The following is an 18,390-nucleotide window of genomic DNA, read 5'->3' as shown; positions in this document are numbered from 1 at the left end:
CCCTGTCCTTGACTTTGCTATCGGCAATATTTTGATACTTGCCCATCATACGACCGTTAGAAAATGGCCCAAAGAGCTGCCCCTCAGAATGTACCCAACCCTGTTGTTTTTTTTGACCTAACCCTGGGAGGTAAGCTGATCTGTTTTTCCCTTCGTTTTGAATCGTGCTCGTTCATGTTAATGCGTTTATATACCATGGAGTTTCAAAATGGAACCATAATACCCAGTCATAAAACTATTGCATTGATATCATTGATATAGCTGTTTCCAGTTCTTTTCATGCTTACCCGTGTTTTGGGGTTGCTGCCCCTTGGACGCAGGCGAACCCCTTGGTCGAGTTAAAATGGAATTGTTCGCAAATATTACTCCACGTACGGCGGAGAATTTTCGCCAGTTTTGCACGGGAGAAACCAAAGATGCCCGTGGACGGCCTCAAGGGTACAAAGGAAGCAAGTTCCATCGGGTGGTGTGTATACTCTTAGATCGTCGGCCCTACATGAATTACGAAGCTTTCGTGCTGATGCATATGTAAGATCAAAGACTTCATGATTCAAGGTGGCGATTTTCTGAATGGTGATGGCACGGGCCGAATATGCGTTTATGGAACCACTACATTCCCTGATGAGAACTTCAATTTAACCCATGACGGACCCGGTTTGCTTAGCATGGCAGTACGTTCCCGTCCTTCTTCCATCCGCGTGGATGAAACGTGCTGACCTGATCTAAGAATTCCGGTCCCAATACGAATGGGTGCCAGTTTTTCATCACTACAGTTGCAACCCCTTTTCTAAACAACAAGCATGTTGTATTTGGCCGGGTAGTTGAAGGGATGGATATTATTAAAATGGTAGAAAATACCCGAACTGCGCGAGATAAGCCAACCCAAGATGTTACCATCGCCCAATGTGGAGAAATGTAAACTGCCGAAGAACGCACGCGGAGTGTCAAAGGTTCGATAAAGAATTCTCCTTCTTATATCCAGATAGGAAACGCTATCAACGCCTTTTCATGAACATATACTGGAAAGAGTATACCGGGCACGCCAAAATCCTTTTCGTAGAAAAGTTGGATATCACAATTTAAACTGTTCTAAATACTTTGTAGCAGCATCAATCGCCTCATCAACTTTGTCGACCTCTGTACCATTGCCGATAGATGTTGGCGCTTTCCCACCTGCTTTTCCTCCAACGATACCAGAGACAACCCCAGACCAGTTGCTTGCAGAGCCCCCTTGGGCAGAAAGAGACTGCAAAACAAGGGTTAGTCGATCAATTTCGTCATATCAAAGAAAAGCAAAAAAGAGGTCAGTATTTGAAAACTTACTGGCGAGACATAGCACCCATGCGCAACACGTCCCTGGTCAACATCCGCAGCAAAGACGTAAAGTGATTTATCCTTCAATTTCGATTTAGCATGGTTGACAGACTCGCTGATGGCTTTTGCGTTGGCAGAAGTAGGCAAACGAATAACGAGATAAGGGCTATCCTTATTTTCGGGGTTGTCGAAATGGGAGTTGATTGCATCCAAAGCGGCTTTGATTTCTTGTTTCTGCATAGCCTTCTGCGCATCAAGGAGTTGTTTGTGAATTCGAGCAAACTGTTCTCGGAATTTGGCTTTTTCTACAGCAGATATGGAGAGTTGATTCAAGTCAACCTGGATCAACTTCGCCTCTTGTTCTTTCTTGGCACCCATCTCCATCTTCTCGAAATGGTCAAGGCGATTTCCGAACTCTTTCGCAATACGCTGCACCTTGTGTGCATCTTCACCGGTAACCGCGATGATTCTTCGAATACCTTTAGCAATCCCGCTCTCCTCTAGGATCACAAGATCTTTGATGTCACCAGTTTTTTGAACGTGTGTACCACCACAGAATTCAATGCTGACTTTTTCCCATCTGGGATCCTTAACATTTTTTAGAATCTCGTCAAGCTCAACACCGACAGACACTACTCGAACAGGGTCCGGATAAGTCTCCCCAAAAACCGCACGAACGCCAGTAATTTCACGGGCCGTGGCGAGAGCTACTTCCTGAGAATAGACAGCGCAGTTTTGGCGAATGTACTCGGTCGCCTTTTCTTCAATCTTCTCAAGATCACTGTCCGAGACGGCAGATTTATGAGAGAAGTCGAATCGCAGCTTTTCAGCGGCGACAAGCGATCCTTTCTGATCGATATCATCCCCAAGAATTTCTCGAAGAGCGAAGTTGAGAATGTGGGTGCCGGTATGGTTATTTCTGATAGGCCATCGCCGGAGCTCATCATACTCGGATATAACGGAGTCGCCAACCGACAAGTTACCATATTTGATGAAACCTGTGTGGAGAGCATATCCTCCGTACATTTGAACGTTTCTGACATCTAATTCTGCCTTTCCATCGATGATAATTTTCCCAGTATCATATTCTTGACCACCCTGCTCAGAATAAAAATTAGTTTTGTCAAGAATGATACCCACTTGGCCATCTTCTGGAATGTCTTTTGTAGAATTCACAAATTCCTTGCCATGGTATATGGAAACTATCTGTGAAGTTATGTTTCCTCGGCCAAATTTAGCATTGTCATCCGTTTTAGGTATGTTGTCCTTCTCCAACTTGCTGAGATCATGGACAGTGAGTGTAAGAAGGTCTGACGCTGTTTTCGCCTGGCCCTTACTGGCTTCTTTTGCTCTCAGCCTTGCTTCTTCAAATTCATCGTTGTCGATACTTAGTGACCGTTCTTCGGCCATTAATTGGGTCAAATCGACGGGGAAGCCAAACGTATCGTATAGTCGCCACACATCTGCTCCATGTAATTTCCCCAACCCCGAACTTTTAGCTTGTTGTGCATAAATTTCGAATTGTCGCTCTCCTCGATCCAGTGTCTTGGCAAATGAGATCTCTTCTTCATCTAGAATTTCCATCACATCGGCCTGCTTTTTCTTGATTTCTGGGAACATACCGCCCATCTGGTCGACGACAGTCGGTACAATTTTGGAGAAGAAGTTTCCAATTTCGACTTGTAAGTATTTTCTGGCGTAGCGGGCGCCTCGGCGTAGAACTCTCCGGACAACATAACCGCGTCCCTCATTATTTGGGGTTGCACCATCGGAAATGGCAAACGTAAGAGTTCTGACATGGTCAGCAACCACTCTATACGCAGTATCAATTCCATCCACATCTTCGTCACCGAACTTTCCGGTGTAAGGGCGGACACCAGTGACATCGCGAATGGTATCAAAAAGAGGGGAAAAGACGTCGGTATCGTAATTGGATGATTTATTTTGAAGAACAGATACCAATCTTTCGTAACCCAAGCCTGTATCGACGTGCTTGTTCGGAAGAGGCCGTAGAATTTTTGCAGACTCTCTGTTGTATTGAATAAAGACATTATTCCAGATCTCTAAAACATCAGGGTCGTCCATATTCACTAGATGGGCGGCGTTCCGACCGCCGATTCTATCATAGTGCACTTCGCTGCAAGGCCCACAAGGCCCTTGGTCTCCCATCTCCCAGAAATTATCTTTCATATTTCCAGAAAGGATGTGGTCTTCTTTGACACCAACTGCTAGCCATAGGCCTTTCGTTTCCAGATCAGGCTCGATGCCCGCATCTTGATTTCCCTCGAAGTATGTCACGTATAAACGATCCGGGTCCAAGCCGTAGACTTTTGTGAGGAGCTCCCAGGAATATTGGATGGCTTCTTTCTTGAAATAGTCACCGAAACTCCAGTTGCCCAGCATCTCAAAGAAAGTCTAACGATACAAGCTATCAGTATAAGGCAAAATAGCCCGCATAATAGGAAACTCGTAGTCACTCACATGGTGATAACTGTCCTTCCCAACATCGTCCAAGTCCTGCCAGAGAGTCAGTCGGTTTTCTCGAAGCTCGCGTGTTCCCTTCAAGAGTCCATACATTGTGCTTTCCACCAGCGCGAATACACTAAGTCCGACGTCAGCATCATATTTGACATAAAATCCTGAGAGATGGCAAACCTTTTGGGAGTTATGCGCACGCTTCAATTGGGCAAAGTCCGAATTTGGGTCGACGGTGCCTAGGAAGATAGATTTATACTGATTCATTCCCGCATTTGCGAAGAGTAGAGTCGGATCGGACAGCGGGACGACCGGCGAGGACGGCACTGGGCAGCAAACAAGCGGTTAGCAGACTGTGAAGGCAGCTTGGACGGGTGCGGGGGAGCGCCAGGGCGCGCACCGAATGTGTGGCCATTCTGCTTGAAAAAGTCCAGGAACGTATCGCGAACTCTGGCGGCGGGCCAGCCCAGGTCAGACTGCGAAGTGAACGGAGACGACGCCATGGCGGGCAGCGAGAGAGCGAGAGCAGGGCGGGAGTGTCGAGCAGGACGGGCGGCGGGGTGGCTCGTCGTCGAAGGCGAGGAGAAGAACCTTCGAGTCAGACTGGCCGCGCCGCGATTCGCCCGCACCACGGAACTCCGCGCACCCAACATGCGACGGTGATGGGCGCTTCCACTTTCCGGAAACCAGACTGTGCGGGCACTAAGCGAATCCCCGGCGAAGGCGAGCGCTGCGAGGCGGTGGTAAACAGCTGAGTTTTTTTTTTTTTTTCTGCGGTGTCTGGATGCGTGTCAGCGAGCGAGTGGCGCCAAAGCGGCCGGCGGGCGACCAGCTTGAGCACGAACAGCCGCTGGCCAAGCGGTTTGGACGGCTTCGCATCGGTAGGTGCCCTTTCGTGTCGAGCAGAGCAGGCCGTTGACATGCAGCTTCTCGTCTTTTGCAGGACATCCGTTGTCTGCAGCCGTCCAGTCCGTCGCCACCACGGCCACCGGCCGTACTGATCTGCTTCCCCAGGCACGGCGCATGGAGGACGATGGCATGCAGGTCGACGACACGAAAACGCGAGTCTACATTAATGATTTAGAGAGCGAGATTGCTGAAATCGAAGCCACGGAGAGGCTGCAGCATGTCGAATTCCTCCCCGAAATCGAGAAGACTCTGATGGCTATTCCCAAGTCTGTCTTGAACTACAAGTCTGAGACTGAACCCGTCCGTGACCGCATACCGTGTGCGCTGAATATCCTGGACGGAGACAATAGTAGTACTCAGCTGCGCATTGGTGATACACCGCTGCAGAAGAACAGTCATGAAGACAGGAGGAAAGCTACTTCCACATTGCCTACTATTGATGCGCAGCATCCACACGAAATATCTGCTGATAGCGGCTCCAATGGCGTGTCATGCCAGGACGATTTCGATGCTATGGATATCGATGACTGATTTCTGCGGCCATCGTCTCCGATGGCCATCAATTAGAGCTTCATAATTGATTCGAGGTTCGTACATACCGTTGCCGCTCGCCAGGTTGCGTGCTGGCCCCCATCCACACGGCGTCACAAATGTTCGTTGTTTAACCCTCTTGGTAGATACAAGAGGGTATTCAGGCTCAAGAACACCGATGTTTATCTTCTGCATTCCCATGTAGAATGCTCTATTAGTCACTGTACAACAATATTTTACTGGACAGCGGATCCTTTTTTGTCTTTTGAGCGATGAGCGATGCATAGTTGCAAATAGTAGCGAAAGGCTCGGTGAAAAGTGTACGGGGTAATGGATTATTATACAATAGATTTCTTGGGCTTCTGTCTAATTCGACTACATCAAGCTGATGCTTAGATTCTAAAAGTATGATGGGAGCAGACGCTATAGGAATTTCCCGCCAGAGAATCGAGATGAAATGTTTGAAGATGACTTATTGAGCAGCTCTCGCCGCTGAGCATGATTGATCTTGCTGGGGCCTCGAATGTCCTTCTCCTTGTCAAATGCTCGCGCACTCGGGTCGTCTTTTTCAATATCTGTCGCCTTGGTTTGGTGCTGCGAGTACAGTGATTTGTTTCTTGCTTTCTCCTACATATGCCAGTGTAAGTCTCCAGTATCTTAAGGCTGATATGTTGGAGCAAAAAAAAAGAGCTTACATTATATTCCTTTACCTGTTTCGAGACAGCTGAAGACTGTGGTTCCCCCCGAGGTGTAGGTGCACTGGAAACGGCTGGAGCCTGGATGCCCATAACCTCATTTTCCAGCCGTTTTCTTTTCTCTTCTGCCGTTTCTGTCCATGTAGATGAGACTCCTGTTTTCCCTGCCGTGGCACCAGCAGCTCTCCCAGTATTGAACTTCCGGTTTCGTAGTTTGGTCGGATCTACTCGTGAAGGAAAGTCGAGTTGATCGGGCGGCCGTAACATCCAGTCGTCTCGTTTACTGGGCTTTGAGGCGGGTGGTGCCGGGCCTATCTGTGTCTCATCGTCAGATACATCACGATGTACCGGCGACAATTGCGCAGTTTTAGTAGGAGGCAAGGTAGGTCCATAATCGTCATCGCTGCTACTACTACCCTCGTCATCGGCTTGCGGAATCATATGGGCAGGCGGCATCATCGGCCCTATAACCCGTGGCTTCTTGCTCTGGGTTGCCTCTCCGGAAGTGGAAAAGTCGTCATCTTCATCAATTTTTCGCTTTGAATTGGGCGAAGAGTGTTTCTGAGCCGAGCTAGACATGGTTGTTATAGTGATATATCTACTCCGTATTGCTACGCAACCGTGTCGACTGAAAGGTAATTGGTGTGCTTAGTCAGCCGGCAGACTTGTGAATTACGATCTTATCTTATCTCCATCCGAAATTTCACTTGACCATCCACGCACTTCAGGAGATAACAAGCCTTTAATAAAAATATGCCTTGCAGTAATTGCCTACAAACGTCCCACCACTTTAATGGTCACTACAGTACTAGCATCTATTTCTATCACAATGTGTTGGCCGATAAACAGCGCGGTATTGTGGCACCCATGCCACTTCTTCATGGTGTATTTCCGGCATTGTATGAGGTGGCCGGTGGGTTATAGGCGTTACAGGGCAGGATGTCATTGGGATAGCTTCAGGTGGAGCTGGAGGATGCATTTGGGAACCACACGCAGCATCCTGCGCACAGTAAGGGCAGCTATGCTGATGGGGGCCGTTTATCAAGTCAGGGTGATCCCCCGTGAGACCATACATATGCTCGGATGCAGTGCATCCTCTTCTTGGTCGCGGGCTATGAGTCATGCCTAGTAGAAAATTAACTTGATTCAAGCTATGATATCCTATTCCTCACTATACTTACGCCGCGTTGCATGCCGAGCTCGGTGACGATGGGGAGAATCAAACGATGGCCATCGACGTCGTGTACGGCTATACGAGCGCGATCTAAATCTATCATCGGGAAGATTTCCAATATTAACATACTGCTCTCCGTCAAATACTAAAACCTGTTGATTCTACAATTGTGAAGAATGGGTCTCGTACCTAGGGTCAGATTCGTCATCATCGGTAAAATGAACTCGAGGATTTCGACTATGGCTATGACGTAGATGCCGCTCATGACAGCAAGGACTATTATCATCGTAGGGTCGCCTCTGTCGATCTCGACTCCTATATTCCTCGTCATTTCGTCTAGTTTGATTCTCAGCGAGTGCTTTATTTATTGGACGAAGGGATCTTACCGTTCTCCTGATCCCGATGGGCGGAAGTTTCCCGTATCCCTATCAAACTGACTTGGGAGATGAGTATGGCTTCCAATAAAGTTTGCAGGCTGTGGTGGCATATACACCATACGATTTATGTGTTGCTCCTGCGTAGAAGTGTGAGTGCCCAAGCAGCATCCCTGAGCATCACACGGTGCCGTCAAAAGAGGTGCATGCACACCTTGGAAGCAGCGGTTGGATGGGTTGCCCAGACAATCATTAGTTGCCATTCCGTGAGGCAATCCATTCTGATTCAGGTGACAACAGTGCCCTTGCGTTGAGGTGCATGCAGTTTTATATGCCTTCCTCTTCTCTCTGTCTAGTCTTTGCCTTCTGCGAGAACTGCTGCAATTTGTACTTTCATCACTCGAAGTGTACGAATTCTGACACTTTCGGCAAACACCAAATACTGGAGCACGTCCAGGGATTATCGGATGACGGCGGTGGTAAGACGGAGATCTGTACCGTCCACATACACCACATCTATGTCTTGATTCTGTTGATAGTGCATGATTTGGGAACCCCCTTTCATGGAATGATGTACTGGGTATGGTTGACGGAGAAACGACATTAAATCGATCTGCTTCTGGCACTGGAAATGGGTAGTATTTTCCTGGGCGAGACAAAAGGTGAGACATGGTGCCTGAATGTAGCAAGGCTTTGGCAATCAAATCCTTTGCAGAGGCAATTTTAACGGGCTTGCGGACAAATGCAGGTCGGCCAGACGGCAGCTTTTGGACATATAAAGCACCAGGCTCTAGGGTAGATTTCTGGGTAGGGGGTGCGTTGCTAGAATCCATAGAGATAATTAGTTGGGGCAACTGGATGCTTTCAGCATGGGTCAAGCCGGATGATATGAGGAATGCATAGGGGGCAGGAATATTAAGGTGTAGTGTAGTATATATAGAAGTGCTAATAAATGACGTCCCAAGAACCAGCTTGCAGCGTTTCTCTGCTGCTGAAGTGGAAGCATTGTCGCGGAGAGACTGGTGGCCTGGGGTAGGTATGCTTTCAAGGAAAGATCTATCAGTGTCGTTTGGGTTGGGTGAAAAGCCAAAACAAATAGCAGTATATTCTAAACATTAAGTTCGATTTATCGCGCATTTGCCGTCGAAGGCCCCATCTTCACTGCTTTAAGAAGTTCTCTTCAAGGCGAATGGACAATGCATCGTGGGCGAGAGCAGCAGAAAATTGGGCGCCTGGGGTCTGTAAAATATCAGCCTCTCTATGTAGTTATGTCTCGAAGATAGCACTGATATTTTATCTGCTAGAGCACAAAAGGGGCCTGCGTTTTTCAACTCTAGATCCAGCTATTAGATATCGCTGTCAGGAGGATAAGGATGTCAGGGGGCTACGCCAGGATGGATATTAGAGTTCAGGAGGCTAGTTACGGAGTACTTACTCACATTTTTAGCTATCACAACTTTTGTTTTCAAATAATTCTACAATTCACCAGTCTACGCTCTACCCTAATAAGCGCGTCTAAAATACCTCCTACCAATCGACACCAGCTGTTTCTCTATCCTTCCAGTTTGGTGTGCTTTGTTTTCTAGCAGAGACATTAGTACTTTGAGCTGCATTCCAATGCGACCTGCTGCTAGACTGATCACCACTACCCCCGTTGCCAGAATGCTGGCTTCTGAATGGGTCTCCTCCTCCAGGACGGCTCCCGGAATTTTGACGTTCAATGCGGTTTTCGTCATTGCGAGCACTATTGTTATTTTGAGAATTTCCGGAGTTGCGGCTGCGAAATGGATCTCCAGCGCCTCTTGGTGGATCTTCGACACTCCGACTGTTTTCTTGCGAATGCTTCCTTCGAAAGGGATCTCCTGAAGCTCCTGTATTGTGTTGAGAACTGCCATTTCCCCCGTTGCTAGTCTCACTTTTTGCGTTTTTTGTCTGTTTGGACTGCCCGTTACCGCCATTGGTTGTCTTGGTTTTCACCGGAACCACCTGTACTACGTTACTACTAGGGGGTGCACGGCCATATATTAAAACTCCATGTAACGGAAGTTGGGTCGTACTGGTATTTCCATTGGCTCCATCGATATTAGGTGATTCGGTTGGCATGCTAACCCCCGCGGTAGTCGACACTTGAGATGGCGGAGGGGATGCGAGATGAGTCATTGGAGGGTATGTATGAAGGTTCCCCGAATTTCCTAATACGCTGCCATAGTGTGTTGTTCCCGAACCCGCTGGTTCGGGGAGAGTAGTCACAGCTGGACTTACCCGGGTTTGTCCCGTCTGCTAAAATAATCAGCAACCTATGATGTTTTTCAACACTCTGACTGTTCAAACCTGCACGTGGAGAAGCTGATCTACGATTTCCGACTTGGGAAGCATTTCTAGCTTCTTTCGTATAACATCCAGATCCTGTTCTATCTTTACATTGAACTTTTGTTCAATGGTTTCTGTCCCCTTGGGTTAGCTTATCGAGGGTGCCAAATTATGGTTTCTCCTCACCTTCCATTCTATACTTAAACACAAACTTGGCGTACGGCTCCTCCATGGTATCTAAGTACCAAGGGGCCCGCATTTTATGCAAATATCCTTCTGCTCGTCCCACTTGGACTTGGTGAGACAGCGATTTTTCTTTGACAACAGATTCCGGCACGGTGTATAATGCGGGCTCGGCATTTTGTGGGTCAAGATACGCCTGAGATACAAAAGTGGGTTGTTGGGCTGGTGTAACAACTTGAAAATGCTGGAGAGGTACCCAATACGGCTGCTGGAATGCTGATATTGGTACTGCTTGGGATTCTGGCTGTGCATTGGTGTCACCATTAGCATTTTCAATACTTTTGCTTTCATCTATCGAATTGCCCGATCGCCATTGATTATCTTGATTGTTTTGATCACCAGTGCCACAATTATCGTTACTGTTAACATTTCCCCAGTCATGTTGCTGGGTTTCTGACTTGCTGTTTTCGTTGTCAGTTTCCCAACTACTCCCGGTGTTATTGTTATTGTTTTGCATTGAATCATTTTGGTTCGTTTCGTTGTTTGTGTCCTTAACATTGATAGAGTCCCATCGATGGGTATTAGTGTCATTTTCATTGCCCCAATCCTCCTGCTGCCAATCATTGTTGTTACTATTGACATTTTCGGCCTCGTTGCTATTCCAGTTCGGTTCATTTGTGACCCCAGTTTCACCATTGTTGCGAGTCTCGGTCCAATTATCTTGAGATCTGCTTGTTGACTGACTGTTATCATTGTTTTCCCAATTTGAATTGTCTGGGTCATCTTGATTCCAGTCTCCGTCAGGGTTTATACCACTCGCTGACCCGCCACGAGATCGATTCAGCCCATCCCACCTCGGTTCAGTATGCCCATATTTTGTGCCTCCAGAGCCGGACCTATGCCGGATACTGTTAGTTGAATGGTTGTTTGAGTTGCCGCAGCAATTGTTATGCTCTCCGTTCTTTGATGCCTCCCTCTTTGAATGGTGATTTTGGTCTCCTGTCTGGGACTGGCAATAGGGCGCTCGAGTCCTCGGCCCTCTGCAGTGATGTGGTACCTTTTTACCGTTGGATATCAGGTAACACCCATTATCCGCAGTGTCTGAGTCATTAGAGCCCGTGCTGCAAACCTTGCAAGACGAATGCTCACCCCCACCACACTGCGGCGTATTAACGTTCAATACAATCGACGGAACTCCCTGGTGTGATGTTTGTGTTGTACCGTATATAATCTTTTCGCCCGAGCTTTTTCTACCCCACACGTCTAATGTTTGCTCTTTCTGAGCATCATTAGACAGGTTGCCATGACCAACGGCATGGACAGCATTTCGTTTTGCGGAAATTCTACCATCAGATAAGTGGTGAGGATCAGCCGATGGTTTACCTGAATGGTTTGAGAAGGAAATAGATGGCCTGGGTGTATGGGTATGCTGGCAACTTTGGTATTGCGTTTGCACTCCAGAGACATCATGATTTTGACAGTATCCTTGGCCACAGTTTGTGCCAATGCTTGCACCGTGGGCTGCCGGTCGATCTATATTTTGAGGACTACATTCTGGACAACTGCATTCGTGTTCTTCTTTGTCAAAGTCGCTTATCGCATCACAGCTTTGCGGCTTGACCCGGTAGTAATAACGATATCTTTGCCTTTCCGTCGTTGGTTTATTCTCGTGTTGGTAATGGTGACGTTCGGAAGAGTGACTGTTAGATCTCCCTCTGTGCTCTTGATGGTGCCGTTTATATTGATTGCCATGGTACCATTCTTGTGATCCCTGTCGTGCCGTGGCAGCTTCTTGCCCAGCACAGGCAGAACAGCCCATGTTAATTTCCGATTGATCTGTGTTGAATCCCATCTCGTGGTGTTGACGGTTTGTACGAGCCCTAGAGCTTGTGCGATGACCAGCAGGATGTTCTATATTTCGCCTTCCATGATGTGAACAGTCATAGTCCGTGCCGTATTCACTATCCTCTTCATGTCGATGCCTGCGACGTATGCCAGTTGACCCCTGATGACCATGGTGCCCGCCATGTCGAGACCTAGTCGGAACATAATATCTATCATTTGCACCATCAAAAAGCATGCCAAAATCCCCCAACAAATTAACTGGCTCTGGTTTTGTTTCTGGCCGGAGAGAAGGCTCCATTTTGTTATATTTTGCTTTTGCAATTTCAAATTCCTCGTCACTCAGCGCGGCGGCGATATCTCAAGCTGAGAATTAGCCTCTAGGTCTTCTGTGGCCCTGGTGAGAAACATACCCTTGAAGTCAAGACTTGGAGCCATGGCTGAGTCTGGTGTGCGAGAACCATCCGATACATTAGCTGGTTGTCCATTACGTGGCTTACAGCGAAGGACAACGACTGTAATATCTCCAAGATGGTCGAAGTGGCTTTTAGGCCCAATTTCTGGCATGCCAGGTACTGTCGGAACTATCAAGGATACCTTAAGTCAGCTTGTCAGAATACTTTGTGTTTCGGGTTCTAGCCACCTTACTTATTTGCAACGGCTCAAATCTCCATGGTCGGCCAGCGCATCTTCCATCGGCACGTAGTTCTTCTTTCTGTCTCACACGAAATTCTACCCCCTTTCTTGTTGACTTTTCCTTTGCTGTACTAGAGGCTTCGTCCACAACAATGTTGTCCCTATTTCTATTACACTGATAAACGCCATCAATGAAGACAAACATCGCGAGACCTGGAGCAATGTATCCGCTGGATTTCAGATTGATGGAAAACGGGGTTGAAACAGAAGGAACAGCGATATAAGTCTCCACCACACCATCGCCGTAGGACACGCCATATTCTTTGAAGGGAATATTTGTTGGCGCCCATTCAACATGGCAAGTGAGCTGCTTGAGAGTTGGCATTGTGCTTGAAGCTGGTTGCTTAATTAACAGTAGCTGCTGTTACCTTGTTGGTGTAGAGACTATGCTCAAGGAAGAAGTGACATGTTGGGTATAGTAATGTTGAAGTTGAATATAGATGGTAGATAACAGCAAATCTTTGTTCTGTGAAAAAAAATAATAAGCAGCAGTGTTCTTGTCGGGGTTTGCCGGTGAATTGTTGATATAACAACGGAATTACCCTGTTAGGTCACGGCTCCCTCCTTCCCCCAATCCTCCATGTCATTCACCTGGCCAAACAAAAATCAAAGCTCCAGGCGCCAAATACCATGATGGTGCGATGGAGCACTGAACCACAGATCTGTGATAGGATGATCAGCTGTATATAAGTATATATATTTGGGTCTGAACAATACATATTCTGTGATGCAACATGGATAGAGATCTAGCAGGCTAGGTAGATAAAGCCTCGAGGCTTGAAGTAACTACAACAGGGGAAAGAGATAGGAAATACACGGAAAAGAGCAAAAGTGCAAAGACACTTTATATAAGAGCACGATGGTCTGATCCATACTTCTAGAACTGCTAATGAATACATAACCAGTAAGACAATATTCAAACAAGAAGCCCTGGGCCCACAGCATAAAATCCTAGGCTATACGCCGTTTAACCAGACCTAGGTGTAAGTTCCAAAAACCCACCTCCAACATGGGCAATAAAATTGCTTGGGCTTCCATTCCAGGCAAGGCGAGATGATGGCGATAACGGCGGAATTGATTCGTCCGAGCTCTCGTAGTTATTGAATAGGGAGTCAGCTGGACTGGCTTCCTCCTTTGGTGGCTGACTATCGAAGAATAAGAGGGAATATTGATTCCAATCGTTATCAGCATCTGGTGGTGCGTCGAAATACTGGCGATCGCGCAGGGTGCGTGGCAATTCCTCTGGAACATACGGTGGCGGGCTCATCTCATTTTCTCCGAAAGGCAAAGCAGACAATAAAGCAGCTGGGTTGGACTCTGGGAAACGGTTTAAAATATATCTGAAAAGGATAGAGTTGTGTTCATCGTCGCTTCTAGGGGAGTCGATGGATATAGAGCTCTTCCAGGGATGAGTAGTATCTTGATCAGGCATTTCGATATCCAGATAATCAGAATTATAGTCATCAATACTGTTCTGTCTAGAGGGGGGCCAACTAGGTGCAATAGACCGGAGGCTGTATTTAATAGGAAGAATGGAGCTGTCACCCAAATAGATCGGCGATTCAATAGGGTACATTGCCCGATACATGGGGGTTAGGCATAGGTACGCCGGTTCACTCATTGTGAGAACGTTGGAGTAGTAGACCAAATCACAGACAGAAATGTACCGGAGAGACGTTAAGTAGTGTATTGGAATGCGTCGGGCAGCGGGCCAATATGATCAGACTGTGGGCATAGAGTAACGGTGCTGTGTCAAGTACAGGATAGGACAACCTGAACTTGTACTGATCCGATTTCCGCAACCAAAATTTTCCAAGCCAATATGGAGAATATTGAAGACGTAAAGGAAAAGAGGATTGATGGTGAACGTCACAAACTGTGCTACTCAATTGAGGATTGCGGTGGACAGTGAGAAATGTCCCCAGCTTTATATACTAGTACAGAGTAGTCAGTATGAGAAAAAACATATCTGTCGTAGGCCTAGATAGGTGACTCTGTTTCTTCAGCGCAAGGGCCGTGGCAACCGTAGCCTTATGTGCAGTATATATGGACGCACGTTAGCTCCTGCGACTAGCAGTGGGCATATTGGGTTGAGAATAATACTGCCCGGGTTAGTAGCTAGTCCTCAACCAGACCTCAAGATAAGGAGTTGAACAAATGACTTCTCTGGGAGAAATGCTGGGTCCTGGAGCTATCAAGGCAGATGGGAAAACAGCTGCAGGAAGGTATCCCATCGGAGGCTGCCGTTAGGCAGGCAATCAGGCCATCACATGAGGGAATGATACGGGCCAAAAAAGCCAAAATCCAAGACGGGATAGCAAGATGTGCCGTCCAATCGCTCGCTCCAAAGCACGAGCTGCCCAAGTCGGCACAAAGACGGATAACAACGCGATCCGACCCCGTCCGCTGTGTTGCACCGATTCCGACTCCAGCAGTGGGCGGAGGCAAGCGCCGAACTTTCGGCAGAGAGCTCCGTTTCGCCCTGTTTTCAGTAAGCACTCTGATTTGCTGTCTATACTCTCTCGGCAGGCAGGGCGAAGCTGCTGTGACAGGTCATGCTCGCCCAGGGCCCGGGATTAAGCTCAGCGGACGGGGCTCGGTTCGTTGAACCTGCGTCCTCGGCAGCTATGATAATGTCCGACGTACGGACCTTGGTGGGCTCCAGGAGGGATGTGAGCGGCTACTATCACCGAGGGAGGATGAGGAGGGAGGTTGGGGAGTTGATGAAGTGGGGAAGTGAGGGCGCAGACAAACCAGGCAAACATTTGAGCCGCAACCTCTGCAAGCCTTGGTAGCTCACAATCTACTCCGTACCTAACTTCGCTCGGAATACAATGAACAGATGCACCGTTTATTTACTACGGAGTACGGAGTACTAGCTAACTGCTCCGTGGGCAGGAGAGATGGCAATTCCCATGTTTCCGTCGCTCTTGGGTTTTACACATGCCTGCATGTCAAGCATCCTGGCACAGCTGAGGCAGAGCAGAATTTGCGCCCCCCCGTTCGCTATCACAAAGCAAGGGGCACCCAATAAGATATTTTTTACGAGATAAAATCTTCAACTAATAATAATATGTCAAGCCACCGGTGTCTCATTAAGATCGGGAAAACTAATCCCCCACGCTAAACATCTCAGCCTTGTTGGCTGGTTTCCCCACCTCGAGAACGGCCCCAACCCTCTGTACGGAGGTGGCTTAGATAGACACAACGGTTGATTGTGGCACGGAAGGACTTCTTTTCTTTACGGAGTACAAAAGATTGAATTTTGTGAATGTTCATGGATAAGTGACATTAAGCCTAGTAGATCACAGATACAATTGGCACTCTATGGTCATTGAATATGTAGTCGCTATGGTGTAAGTATTGCTTAAAGTCTTCAGTATTATAAATGCAGTATTAGCTCTCTATACATAGGAGAACCGCTAATCGACGAGAAGGTAAAGGGAAATGTACTCCATACAAGTATTCTATGAATCGAGCACTAGCCCACGCCCAGGAACTGTCAATCAGCAACGAAAAAAAAAAAAAAAAAAAGCTGCTCAGAAACAGCGGATGTATAGGGATAGTTAAAGCCAGTAAGAGGAGAAAAGACTCGGAAACAAAATTTACCAGAGCAGAGAGTAGGAAATAATATCTACACGGCCCAGCTTCCTCGTGCCCTGACACCCCAGCCCTCAACGCCAGAATCAGGGTTTCTCAACGTCGGCTGCTTGCGAGCCCATTCATGTATGTATAGTCGCAGTGCTACCCATCGTGCACATTTGTCTAAATTGCCTGAGACGCTTTCAGGAGCGTTAAGATGGCCCTTTGCGTTCGCAAACTGGTCATCTTTGCGCAACTCTTCCACCGGGATATTTGTAACTGAGCTGATCTCTTCATCGTAATCTCGTGCAAGGCAAGGGTATCCTAGTGAGAGATAATTATAGATTTGCGTGATGAACTCGTCATTGAATTCATGCTCAATCATTTCTTCTAGTGATCGAATGCTCTCCTTAGACTTTTTTGCTTCACAATAACGAGGTTTCGCAGTTGGAACAGCAAGACAAGTAGTCGATGTTACAGTGCAGGCAGCGGGCGTCTCGTTACTCGAATTATCGGGTCGAGTTTCAAATATTGTTATTTTAGGAGAGGGAAGAAAGAGACCGCTGGGTTTCTTACAAGTGCTATGCCATAGGCCGGGCTCCTGGCATGCATTTAGGTTCATTTTGGGAGCCCAGAGGGGGCTGGGATGCGGCTCCTGTTGCTCACTATCTTCGCTGTAGTGGGAAGAGGAGTGTTGATCAGATTCACACCTTGAAGTCTGAGGAGACTCACATTGGGGAAAGACAATATCGTTGCCTAGCATCGGCGGGCGTACAGCACGGTCTTTTGTGGCTGCTTCGGTGCCTTTCTGAAAGCCAGCAGTAACATCGATTTTGAGGCGGCTCAAGATTTTGGAATCGTCAATGGCTCTTTTTGAGGCAATGGCTGCCGCAGAGAAGTTTGACTGGCCAAGGGCAAATCGTTGTTCTCGCGCCCGCATCACTGACTCCTCTTTATGCCGGCGCATCTCTTCCAGCTCCCATGTTAAGTCGACACTGGACTGTCGTCTGAACCGAGTCTGATCAAAGGACATTCTCCTGAATGCAATCTCTACGCTGCTATCATCATCTGCAGTGTCGTCCTCATCCTCTGGGTCAATAGCAAAATGGGAGACTTGCTGATGCACTTGCTCGTTGGGGAAAGCCGCCAAAGCCTGGTCTTGAAGCAGCTTTTCCTGTGTATTATCAGGCAAGGAGTAAAAATTAACATCAATAAAAGAGTCCGGCGTATTGTCATAGACATGGGGATCAGCTTCGCGTGGGGGCACATTTCTGGGTGTACTCAGATTAGGGGAAGTTGCAAGAGACGATATTGGGGAGTGTAAGGACTCTTCACTGCTACTCGAAGGTATTGCTGGCAGATCGGGAACACGAAACGAATGCCTTCTGGTCTCTCGGCGGCAAACAAGATTTGCGTAAGAGAATCGGGACTCCGTTTCATGCCTCAGTCGTGGATTTAGAGAAGAAGTCCTGATGATATTTCGACTCTGCGGAAAGCCATAGCTGTTGTACGTATTATCCTGGCGAAAAGAACGCTTTGCAGTCTCAATTAATTGAGGAAGAAATTTCTTGGAGGTAGTTTCAGGGATTCGATAGGCGAGTCGTGATTCAGCGTCATTTTGAAACTGCACTGTCATTTCCCCGACTTGTTCCTTGGTCGTTTCATGTTGCTGAAATTTCACCCGGCCTCCTTGAACTTGACGGCTGTCCGACGCTTCAGCGGCCCTGTTGCTGCTGTCCATTTTCTTGTATGACCGGCTGCTTGACTCGACAAGTTGGGGAGCAAATTTTCTCTTTGGTGCAGTGCCAGGTGCTCCTAAGTGACCCATTGGCTTGTTTGTAGGCTGTTCCATTGTGATTTTAAGCAATTTCGCTCAGGCAATCGTTCGCGGCCTCCAACGTGTATAGTAGTCCTCTAGTCCTCGAATCGGCGAGTCTTCGACAAAGAAGCGAATGGGAGAGTAATTATGGTGGTAGATGAAAAGATGTTGCCGGCGACCATCTTTGGGTCCCATTGATTTCTCCGATCTGGCGAGCGGTATGGTGTAGACCTTGTCGCCGTCGCAACAATAGGATCATGTGGTAAGGGGGACGGGAGAGCTCGAACGAGAGGAGGGAGGTAGGTGTTTTATGAATAATGGCAGACGAGGCTATCCACCAATAATGAGAAAAGGAGAGACGAAAGCCCCTTTTTCCCGAAGAGAATGAAGTGATAGGAGGCGTGTCGGGCAGCCTCAGGAGGAGGGCCAGATTGTCAGCCCCTGCCATTAGCTCCCGCTAAGCTCGGCCACCCTGGAGAGAGGGCG

The 18,390-nt window shown here is 47.7% G+C and overlaps 7 protein-coding genes across 7 annotated transcripts; 2 read left to right on the top strand and 5 right to left on the bottom strand.

The window, feature by feature from the left end:
• Nucleotides 1-343: 343 nt before the first annotated feature.
• CYP3 (Peptidyl-prolyl cis-trans isomerase H) lies at nt 344-919 on the top strand (the record flags this gene model as incomplete). Its single annotated transcript, XM_049252760.1, has 3 exons — nt 344-466; nt 534-671; nt 728-919. The coding sequence occupies 3 exons, from the start codon at nt 344-346 to the stop codon at nt 917-919; spliced, it is 453 nt and encodes a 150-aa protein (XP_049108259.1).
• A 153-nt stretch (nt 920-1,072) lies between these two features.
• Nucleotides 1,073-4,292, bottom strand: ALA1 (Alanine--tRNA ligase; the record flags this gene model as incomplete). The annotated part of the gene is made up of 4 exons (XM_049252759.1): nt 1,073-1,246; nt 1,324-3,729; nt 3,796-4,115; nt 4,190-4,292. 4 exons carry the CDS (start codon nt 4,290-4,292, stop codon nt 1,073-1,075), a joined length of 3,003 nt encoding a protein of 1,000 aa, XP_049108258.1.
• Nucleotides 4,293-4,573: 281 nt separating this feature from the next.
• LOZ57_003710 (uncharacterized protein) lies at nt 4,574-5,229 on the top strand (the record flags this gene model as incomplete). Its single annotated transcript, XM_049252758.1, has 2 exons — nt 4,574-4,670; nt 4,733-5,229. The coding sequence occupies 2 exons, from the start codon at nt 4,574-4,576 to the stop codon at nt 5,227-5,229; spliced, it is 594 nt and encodes a 197-aa protein (XP_049108257.1).
• Nucleotides 5,230-5,652: 423 nt separating this feature from the next.
• LOZ57_003709 (uncharacterized protein) lies at nt 5,653-6,503 on the bottom strand (the record flags this gene model as incomplete). The annotated part of the gene is made up of 2 exons (XM_049252757.1): nt 5,653-5,856; nt 5,925-6,503. 2 exons carry the CDS (start codon nt 6,501-6,503, stop codon nt 5,653-5,655), a joined length of 783 nt encoding a protein of 260 aa, XP_049108256.1.
• Nucleotides 6,504-7,259: 756 nt separating this feature from the next.
• Nucleotides 7,260-12,828, bottom strand: LOZ57_003708 (uncharacterized protein; the record flags this gene model as incomplete). Its single annotated transcript, XM_049252756.1, has 8 exons — nt 7,260-7,434; nt 7,485-7,612; nt 7,982-8,513; nt 9,004-9,749; nt 9,804-9,916; nt 9,969-12,167; nt 12,221-12,391; nt 12,456-12,828. The coding sequence occupies 8 exons, from the start codon at nt 12,826-12,828 to the stop codon at nt 7,260-7,262; spliced, it is 4,437 nt and encodes a 1,478-aa protein (XP_049108255.1).
• A 642-nt stretch (nt 12,829-13,470) lies between these two features.
• LOZ57_003707 (uncharacterized protein) lies at nt 13,471-14,124 on the bottom strand (the record flags this gene model as incomplete). The annotated part of the gene is made up of 1 exon (XM_049252755.1): nt 13,471-14,124. One exon carries the CDS (start codon nt 14,122-14,124, stop codon nt 13,471-13,473), a length of 654 nt encoding a protein of 217 aa, XP_049108254.1.
• Nucleotides 14,125-16,137: 2,013 nt separating this feature from the next.
• LOZ57_003706 (uncharacterized protein) lies at nt 16,138-17,937 on the bottom strand (the record flags this gene model as incomplete). The annotated part of the gene is made up of 1 exon (XM_049252754.1): nt 16,138-17,937. One exon carries the CDS (start codon nt 17,935-17,937, stop codon nt 16,138-16,140), a length of 1,800 nt encoding a protein of 599 aa, XP_049108253.1.
• Nucleotides 17,938-18,390: the final 453 nt, after the last annotated feature.

The sequence above is a fragment of the Ophidiomyces ophidiicola genome (genome assembly GCF_022830035.1).
Source record: "Ophidiomyces ophidiicola strain CBS 122913 chromosome Unknown scaffold_13, whole genome shotgun sequence".
In the NCBI taxonomy this organism is placed as follows: Eukaryota; Fungi; Ascomycota; class Eurotiomycetes; order Onygenales; family Onygenaceae; genus Ophidiomyces; species Ophidiomyces ophidiicola.
Note: the sequence above shows the minus strand (reverse complement) of the source record. Positions and strands in the feature narration are given on the sequence as shown.